Here is a 9,914-nt window from a genome sequence, read left to right as displayed (position 1 = left end):
GTTTTATTTCCCGCGGGGCACGGCCGGCCCCGGCAGCCCCGGCTGAAGACAGCCGGCCCCGCGGGGTCAGCGCGCCCCCTTCCCCGGCGCCGCCGCCTGCTTCGCCTGGGTGCCGGCGCCCCGCGGCCTGCGGTAGAGCTCGTTATCCGCCTTGCGGAGGTCGCTGGGCGTCACCAGCTCCTGGCACACGTTCCAGGACCAGGAGTAGACGGAGAAGGTGTGGTGGAACCGCTCGCTGCCCGTCTCCAGGCCGATCTGGCCCCCGCGGATCCTCCGCCACAGCTTCAGCAGCCTGGCGCGCTCGTGCAGGGCCAGGTCCTGCCTGTACAGTTGCATTGCCCTCTTCATCTAGGAGAAGGGAGGGAGGCTGAAAGGTGGTGGAGGAAAGGGCAGAGCTTCGCCCAGGTGCCAGACAGGAGGAACATGCAAGGCTAAAGCCCCTCAGTGGGGCTTTATCATGTGATGGCAGGTTATAACCAATTCCTGTTGACCATTAAGAGTAATAAACAACCGAGTTATTACTATGCCTTTGCTTTCATTTCTCTTCGTACTTACGACAAAATTACCTGTGTCCAGTTAAAACATACCTCAGAGAGTTCATTTAAAGGTTTCATGAGTGACCAGTCACGGTTCATTTCTGGTCTGATTGCAGTCCACATGTTATAAAGGGTAACATCTATACTCCAAGTTTTACAGAGTATCTTGACAGTCGCCATCTCCTTGCTACTGTATCTAAGTTGTGTTACAAGATACCATTGTTTATTGGTCCTGGCTTTGTGTCTACTGCTGAGAGAAACTGTTACCATGAGAAATAAGGAATAGCAGGGATTGAACCTGTAACTATGTGATTCATTTTTTTTACCTCAATGGCAAACACACCTTTTTTTTTGGTCTTGCATCCCCAACAGCCTTGCAATCTGAAGGGGGGTGGGTTTGGGCTTAAGGCAGTGAGTCAGCCTGGAAAGGGCCTGCCAGGGTTGTCACGCCTACAGAGTAGATGGTGACATTATCAAACCTGCGTGTTTAGGTGAGGTAGCCTGAACTTCGCAGCTGCACAGCGTCCAGGTCTCCCAACTATTTCAAGGGCAGTCGTAGCTGTTTGCTACAGAACTAAAGTTACTCTGTAGATTTCCACGGGAATCCACAGCAACTCTGGGAGACACATATACAGCATGTATTTAGAGTTAAGAAAAGGGGCTGCCCTGAGTGCACTGGGAACTCGTGCTCACCCCACAGTGTGGGTGACAGCAACGCCAGCTCTGCTGACATTCATCGCAGTCCCCTTCTGCCATTTCCTAAGCTCATCTCCCCCTTTGATGTAGATGGGAAGTACTGCACTACGGATAAAAGGCCTGCTTGGTCCTTTCTCGTTGAGGCAAGAGAGTGCTGCGGTGGAGAGGAGGGAGGGATGAAGTAAGCGACTGATTAAGTACAGAACATCAACGCAGGGAGCTCCCAGAGAGCAGCTAGGGCGTGGGGCTGGATTTCATACTCACGTCTGCTTGTGTCTTGCCCAGTTTGTCTGCAGTCAGGTGACAAGGTTTGTTCAGGAGCTCTGAGCTGACTCCAGGAGAGCTTCTTTGCTTTCTGAAGTCAGCAGAAGGCTTCAGTGCAGTTGCCTGATTAAAACAAAACACAAGCTGTCAGACTTGCTGCCAGGCTTGCATTATTCCTGTTACGTAGCTGAAGCATTGCTTGTGTTTCTCACCTCCTGCATCCAGTTTCTCTTATGGAAGAAGTGCTTTTCAAATGAAGCTATTGGTTCATTCCTTCTCTGCCTCTCCAGCTTCTGCAAATCTTGTTTTGGCCTTCCCGCTATCACTGCCTCTTGTTTAGGAATCAGCGGGAAGATGGGCACTTGAGCATAAGGGCTGTCTGAAAGGGGCACACACGCTAGCAAAAAGAAGTAAGAAAAGAGTCACTAACCGTACAGCCAACAGCCAGCTGCTTCTTGCCTTTTGGTTTGTCTTCTCTGACCAGGAAAGGGCTGGGTGAGTCCTGAATTTCTCACTTTTCTGAAACACGAGTCACAGTAGCTGCAATCCTGCTTGCCCAACATTAACAAGCATGGGGCGAGAGCTGCAAAGACACCAATCACTTGGCCACAGTGTTGAGGTGCTTAGTCTACTGAAATCCATAGCACACAGCTGCCTGCAAGGTGTTGGGGTAACACTGAGATCACGTACCACTAGACACCTTGTAGTGGCCTAAGTTTAAGGTCGATTCCTTTGTTCTTAAGAGTCCCAGGTGCAGAATCCTCTCCAGCTATTCGATTTTGCTTCTTCCCTGGGAGAAGCTGGGCAAGCCCTGATTTTGCTGTCTGTGGCAAGGCTAGCATTGCCACTGTGGAGGCCTTAAGAGCTGGTTATGGGTTAGACAGCCCTGACTCTGTTTGGGGGAGAGTTAGAGGCTAGATGGTTCCCCAAAGTATGTTTCAGCTCTGTTTTCTTTGGAATTGCTGCCTGGGCTGCAAGAAGGGTTAACTAGTGCAGAGCCAACCCAGCTATCCTCCACCTTGGGAGGGGGCCACATGCCAGGAAGGAACAGAAGAAGCTGTGGCAAATGCCACTGTTGGGTACCCTCCCCTCACAGCTCCAGTGAATTCCCATTCAGACAGAGTGGGCAAGTCTTACCTTTAAGGCTCTCCACGTAAGCTATTAAGTCTTTATCATTCATGAAAGAGATGCGGGCAGCGTTTACAAAGGAAGATACGTAAGCCTGATCTTTTCTAATTTTGCAGCGCTTCTTTCTACAGTACATTAAACTGTCAGAATCCTTCCATGCTTTTTGGCCAGTGCAGTTCACAAACTTCTGCTGGTAGTACCTAGAAGACAAAAGATGGGTTTGTTGTCCAGTGGAACACAGCCCAAAGCCCCATTCAGCACTGGCTGCTGTATACCAGTGTGCTGCAGGAACTGTGTGTCTGGAAGGACCAGATATATGAAGATATTTAGGCTGCAAAGATGCGGGATAGACACATGGTGACATTTACAGCAGTGTCTTTGTAGAACAGGTGCTTGATGTATTGAGGTGCTTTTGTATGTCCTGCTAGATACTGAACATTTCTGGAAATCTAGTCCTGAGCCGCTATTTTCAGTGTATTGAATTATATTATACATGAATATCCCTATAAGATGGAGAGCTCCCTTCTCCATCTCGCAGAGCTAAGGCAGCTCACCTGACAATCTCAAGCAGACTTCTCTGGGGCAGAGCAGCCAACTCCACCAGTTTTGACAAGACTTCAAAGAGCAGTATCCCTGTGGCTTTCACAGAGCCAGAGTTGCCTGTATAATTTTTATCTGGAACTGGAGAAGAGGTGGAGAGTGGTCAGAGCCATGACTGAGCCTCGTCTTAACCCCACAGAGCTCAAAGAGAGCAAAGACCCCAGCAACCCCCAGGAAGGTCTGAACAAGTTATGCCATGGGGAGACACACCCATTTTCTGCTAATTAGGTATCTAGCAAGGAGGGCAATTGCCTGCATCTTTCCAGCAGCCAAAGAACAAGAAAGTCTCCTAGTACTTCTGCTTTACATCTTGTAAGAGATGAATTTGGTCTCTGCCATTGTAGCTGGGAAGATTTGGACTGAGTGCTGGATTCCTGCCCCCATGTCTGCACTCCCCTTGCCGAGACTGTCAGGCACAAAGGTGGTTCATCCCATTGCTTTTCTCTCAGCCCTCTTTTCATGGAGGCAGAGCTAGCTCTGAGCTTGCCTGTCATGGTTTGTTGAGCTATCACTGCTTTTTCTCAGTAGAGCAGCCTTCATTTCTTTGGATCCCAGGTCCTGATTTCTTGCTCACTTGCAATTTTTCTGATGAGCACACAGTTCGGATAGCTCTGGATAAGAGGGGTTCTGGCTGGAGGTGAAAATAACCCCTTCCCTGGGTAGGATGTCTCTTACTTACCCATTGCCTGCATGAAACGCTTCTTGTCAGTAACCGTGGTCAGAAAGTCAGAGAAGTTCACCTTGCCGTCTCCTGCAAGCAAACGGCATCTCCATTAGCAAAGCACTTTTCTGCCGCAGGGCAGTGTAATGAAAAGCTGGGGTGAGCGGTTCGAAGTTAGTAATGCAGGAGCATTTGCTACTGAAATCCAAGGGTAGGAGAAAAAGCTGTTCAAGGTTTAACATGTAACTGGGCTGCAGATCTTAGTGCTTTGGGATGCATAAAGGGATCCCAAAATGTGCTATTTGTATTCATGAAGGACAGATTCACTGGTGAGTGCTAAAACGCTACAGCCCCAAGTATAGCCTCTGGCTTGGGAAGCATTTAACCACAGTATTTCCCAGGGCTGGGAAGGCATATGGAGAAGGGTCACTTTGTACACCCAGAAATTGGCTCAGAACAACCTGCCAGGGAGTAACACGTGGTCTGGTGCACTCACTGTCAGCATCTGCGTACACCAGCTCATCGTTCGCCTCTTGACTAGTTAAGCTAATCCCCAGCTCCTCAGCAGTCACTTGCAGGCTGTGAAGGTTAATATTGCCATCTGGATCTTTAGGGAAGAAGTTGAAAGCATCGCAGAATGCTGCAGACAAGCAGGGAGAGGACAGCAGGTTACATGGGGCAGGGAGGGAAGGCATATACCTATATTACGCTCTTTTGGAAACAAGGAATTGTAACCACTAGGGATTGGGGGTTGAGGGTGAGGCTGTTCCTTACTGCCAGTTGCAAAGCATCTACCTCAAAACAGCTATCAACAGTGCAGGAGAATTGGGGAATCTGGGGAGAGAAAGGGCGAGCCTGTATTTAATGGGGGCACTGGGTGAGATGCTTGGTTTAGTTCCTAGCTCTGCCCTCTTGAGCCTCAGTTTGTTCTTGGTCAAAAAGGGTATTGATGCTTCCCTCAATCACTGGGTCCCCAAATCCTGTGTGCGTTTGGCCCCTACCACAGTCATCATCTTGGGAGGATTTTGCAATACCACAGGACTAAACTAAAGATCAAAGCCCTCCTGGCCACGCTGGCAATGTGCCTTCCTGGGGAGGGAGGAGATAACGAAATAGCGTTACCTTCCAGTTGTTTCTTTGTCAAGTTCTTTGCTGCTTTGCACGTACTTCTCTTCTGAGGGATGTGTGAGTGTTCCCTGCCACACACACGGGAATAAAGACAGATGAACAGATTGACATCTGAGAGGCACACACTGACCGAGATCAGCAGATGTGCAGCTCCCACTGACGGCGTGGGAGCAAGCGTTGCAGATGCCAGTCCTCTCAGCCCCGTGGGTCGGACAAGTGCAGGCAGGACTGACAGAGAAGCCACCACCCAGCTCTGCTCTCACAGGGATGGGACTGAAGCTCTGTGGAGCACTTCATGTTCACTGCTTAAGGAACAGAAACACTAACTGGATCTCAAATGTCTTTCCCAGTTCAGGCCAGCTTTGACCAAGGGCAACTGTGGCTGCTCTGGTGTGTTCTGGGAAGCAGAAACAACAGCCAGGAGGAACAACCCTGGAGACCTCCCTTGGCCATGGAGCAACAGTGGATAGACCAAAGCTCTGTTACCCACAGCCTGCATGGGGCTGATGTGCGGAAGCCTGGCTCAGTCCTCCATCCGTTGTTCATACGTTTCTTTAAATTGATAATGCCAACACGATCAGCACTGCTGAGATGAGTGCGAAGGCAGGGCTCCTGTGCTTGATCAACAGGCTGGGGAGCATAATTTCCACATATCCTTTCCCCATCTTTGTGCTTACCTGGTTGTCTTCCCTGGGAGGCATTTTAGCATCATCTTCTTCGGCAGAGAGCTCAGCATACTGGCCTTGGGAACATGGCCAGGAGCACGAGCAGCTTTTTCTGGGTGTGAAAAGACACAAATAAGCAGGGAGAGTCACGAGCTTCCCTCCAGTCAACACCTACAGCCTTAGATATCACAAGAAGAGTTGGAAGGACCCTCAGATGACACCTCTCCCTGCTTTTTCCTGCAGTGGCATTGGCTCACTGTGTCATCCGGTTCATAGGCATGAGGATATCTAGCGGTGGAGGTCCTGTGCCTTCCCAGCATTCCCTGTCTTCTGGTACAGCGTCTTCCCTAATGTCTAATTTGAATCCCCCCTTCTTGCCATTTAAACCTCTGATTTCTCATCCCACCCACAGTAGACAGCAGTTTATTCTCTTTCCTCCTTGTCCTTCCATTCAAAGTAGCTAGTGCCTGGGACAGCAGGTAGCTCTGCGAGACAAACTACTGCCATGGTGCTCATGGAAGAAGCAGCACGTCATGGACAAGCTGCTCTGCTTTTTTTCCCACCCGTTGAGCACCGTGGCTAGCAGGAGCCGAAGGCTGACTAGTCACTGAAAGAGGAATTGAACATCACACCAGCTCTTTCTTACGGATGTTTTCTTCTGCCTGCTAACCCAGAACCCTGCTCCACTGATGGATGGGAGGCCACGCAGTTGTCATCACAGCATATCACATGTCCCCAGCCAGCCTGTGACAGCACTGTGACCCAGAATGAGCAGCTGCAGCACTGGTGGCAGAAGACCCAGGCTCAGATCTTGCGCTCACCCAAGAAGATCTGTGAGACATTGAGTGAGACACTTTGGGCTGTATCTAGACTTCCAGGTCCCAGACAGGACTGCCTATCCACTCCGGCACAGCCAGCAAGCCAGCACAAATCTGTTCTCCCAAAGTAAAAACACTGAGAAGCCAAGAAGAGGGAGTCTGAGCTGCCACCATTCCCTTTTCCCTGTCCTCCAAGCCTCCCCTAGCCCTCTTCCCAGCCAGTTTCTTAGGTGCAGGATTTCTCCTTGTCTGGACATCATCTGAACATCCAGGGCCAGCTAGTAGGAAAAGGCAGGCTTAGGCAGGAATTAGGGTGCGTGAGCCTTTGCCCAGGGCGTTATTACAGGTTATCCAAGGACTTGGATTCACATTCAAAGGTCAAAATATTTTGCTGTTTTCCACTTCCCCTTTCAAGGCAAACGTGACTTACTCAGGGCCCAGGAGAGGCAACACTGTTTACCGCTCAGAGCCTTCACAAAGTCTTTCAGATTCACTTTCCTGTCTTCTGCACGGCAATGAGCGTGCTGGGCATCCTCCTGGGGAGCTCCAGCACATAGAGGCAGTGGGGAGAAGCCCCCAGGTGCCATCCTGGGAGCCAGCTGGTGTCCTGGTGGAGGTGCTGAGGTTTTCTCCTGACATTTTGGACATGCTTAACATTACGTATTTCCAGAATAACATTTGAGTCAACGAGGGAGGCACCACAAGCTTTTGCTGACTTTGGCACCGGTAGTGCGCTAAGCAGTGAGACATGACAGAAATGGTCTGCTCTTGACACAAGAGCGTTGGAAAGCCCAGAACAAGGGCTGGCTCTGATCTGGTTTGGTTCTTTCAGACAGGGAAGAACTGAAAAGGGGCAGGGAGTTTGTTGGGCAATAGGAAAGGTGCATCCAGCCTCCATTTCAAGTCAGAGCAGGTCCATGCAGAGCTGACATGCAAACTGCCCCACAAAACACCTGCAGCAATATTGTGGATGCTCCCCGCTGATGGTGGAGTGCAGCCGCATCTCCTCGTGTTCCTCAGCAGTCAGGGGATCCCCAGGCTGGCCAAGACAGTGCCAGGTCCCGGACAGCCACCCCTTGCCCTTAGTGATCAATCACAATTAAAGAGATCTCAGAGCTGCCTTCAAAAATGATTCCAGGTGATATGTGGGATACTGCATCTGTGCAGATAAATGTCACAGTGACACAGCTGTTCTTCACTGCCAAATGTGACTGCAGTGGTGGCCAAGGGAGCCAGATGGAAGAAAAGCTATCTCTTTACGGGGGGGAAGATGTACATATAGACAGATGGGCTGAGAGGGTCTGATCCTCAGCTGGTAGACAGTGATTCTGCTCTGCAGAAAGCAGTGAGTCTCTCCTGATCTCTCTGGTGACCAGACAAGCAGCTCAACTCTTTTTACTCACTTGCTCCTTGGGCAGTGGACTGGGCAGTTTTGACTTGATACATGAATTCACTCAAATTCACCTTTCCATCAGCTGCAAGAAAACAGCCCAGGCTCAGAGCTCACCCTGCCAGAGCGACTGAACAGAGGATGGCAAGACCTGCAGCACTCACCATCCACTGTAACATGCTGCAGCACTTCTTGCATCTCTTCACTGGTAAGGTGGATCCCCACACTGCCCAGGATGGCGTCCAGGCTCTGGATATCCACCTGGTTCCCTTGAAATAGCAGCAGGGAAGGACAATCCAAATCTAGTTGTCTAGGTCTGAATTACTCATCCTGGGTCCCTCCATAATCAGGACTATGGACTACTGTATGGTGCCCAAGTCCTTGACAGCACCTTCGTGGTCAAACAAGAACCACCCTGCCTTTTGTTATCCCAGGGCGCCATGTGTTAACCTAATCTAGTCCCACCCAAACGATGCCAATGAAACGCAGGGGCCAGGTCTCCTGTGTCAGACCAGGGACAACTACACTTCACCGGCACCATCGACTGGAGTAGAGCTGATCAGACACATTGAGCATGGTACAACATTGGTGGGCCTGGGCCAAATGCCGCTCTTGGCTCTACTGATGTGTGTCTGCAGGTGGGATCCAGCCCAACCTCAAGTGCCGGTTTGTCACGTATAAATAGCAAGTGCAGCATGTGAAGTACAGTGATCTTTCTGGTTGCTCCTGAGGACACTGAGGAAAGCCCAGAAGTTATTGGATGGCACCTCTGGGGCATATAAGAGTTGAGATGGGAGCAGTGCCCAGCAGCGAGGGAAGATGCTTTGAACAAAAGGACTGAGGGTGAATGTCCCCTATGGTCATGGTGTGCAGTGGGGACACCTGAGTCCCAAGGGATGTTCTCACATACTCTCGGCCTTTGACGATCTCCGTGTGTTCATCACGCTCCGTATGTATGCGCTCAGGCTAACGTTACCACCTTCTGCAAGGCAAAGACCTGCTCAGAGACAGAGGCCAGACAGGGTCTAGGCTAGGGAGGCCATGGATGGAGTTGGGTCTTCTCCTTTTTCACTCTCTGCTAGAGGCACAAAGCAGCTGCCAGCAGGAGTTGGGAGTGGGGAACACCAGGACAGGTCACCACAGTAGTGGGGGGCATCTCCATCCTTGGAAGTGTCCATAGCTTAGCTGGGAAAATCACGGCCAGCCTGGTCTAGTGTCAGCAATAATGGCTCCAAGGGAGAGGCTGGACTGGAGGCCTCCAGTGGCCCCTTCCCGCTGACATTTCTGACTCACTCACCATCCACCGGGACATGTTTCTGTGCCTCTTGCAGTTCCTCTGGGGTTAAATGGATTCCCATGGTGGCCAGGGTGGAGCCCACATTACTGACATCAACTTGGTCCTCTATGAAAAGAAAAAGCCCCTTTAAGCAGTTTTCCTCCTAAATGTGAGTATTTTAAGTACCATCCTAAACACGTCAGCAAGGTGCTACCCTTTCGATGCACAGCCAGAACACGAAGGGAGGTTGGTTATATAAGAACAGTGATATTCACATCTTTTGCCTTTCTCCAGCTCCATCCTCCAGAGGATTTAAAACCTTTTCAGCACATTAGTGAAACTAATCTCACCAGCACGCAGGGTGGAGAAAAGCCCTGCCATCACTTCTGCGAGGGGGAAACAGAGCAAGATGAGGTGGCCTGTGAACAGATCAGGTCTGCGTAGCGCAACAGAATTGCAGCAAGAAAGGGAACAGAAGCCGGAGAGTGTCAAGTAAATCCCTGAGAGTCTCAAGCAGACCATCCTACATCCGTGATTTCCCACCCCCGTGGCTCAGGAGTTCCGACACAGAGCAGGAGCATGCCAAAAACAGCGTCGTGCTTTGCTTTTTCCAGCAGCCTCAGGTTTGACGTGCTAATTTCTGATGACCCTGAGCAACATGAGGGTTTCTTGTGGGAAACATGTTCCCTTGGAAACACGGATCAGGGACGGGAAGTTTGAGTCCTCAATCCGAAGTTGGATTCTCTCGGTGC

At 50.6% G+C, this 9,914-nt stretch overlaps 1 protein-coding gene across 1 annotated transcript; it reads right to left on the bottom strand.

Annotated features, from left to right (window-relative positions):
* Positions 1-2: 2 nt before the first annotated feature.
* On the bottom strand, positions 3-8,084 carry EFCAB3 (EF-hand calcium binding domain 3). Its single transcript, XM_064524502.1, has 10 exons — positions 8,051-8,084; positions 7,900-7,971; positions 5,691-5,755; positions 5,008-5,081; positions 4,382-4,584; positions 3,904-3,975; positions 3,179-3,305; positions 2,634-2,824; positions 1,709-1,893; positions 3-348 (listed from the first exon to the last, which is right to left on the bottom strand). The coding sequence occupies exons 1-10, from the start codon at positions 8,082-8,084 to the stop codon at positions 67-69; spliced, it is 1,305 nt and encodes a 434-aa protein (XP_064380572.1). The 3' UTR covers positions 3-66.
* Positions 8,085-9,914: the final 1,830 nt, after the last annotated feature.

The sequence above is a fragment of the Dromaius novaehollandiae genome, chromosome 22, assembly GCF_036370855.1.
Source record: "Dromaius novaehollandiae isolate bDroNov1 chromosome 22, bDroNov1.hap1, whole genome shotgun sequence".
NCBI classification, from domain to species: Eukaryota; Metazoa; Chordata; class Aves; order Casuariiformes; family Dromaiidae; genus Dromaius; species Dromaius novaehollandiae.
Note: the sequence above shows the minus strand (reverse complement) of the source record. Positions and strands in the feature narration are given on the sequence as shown.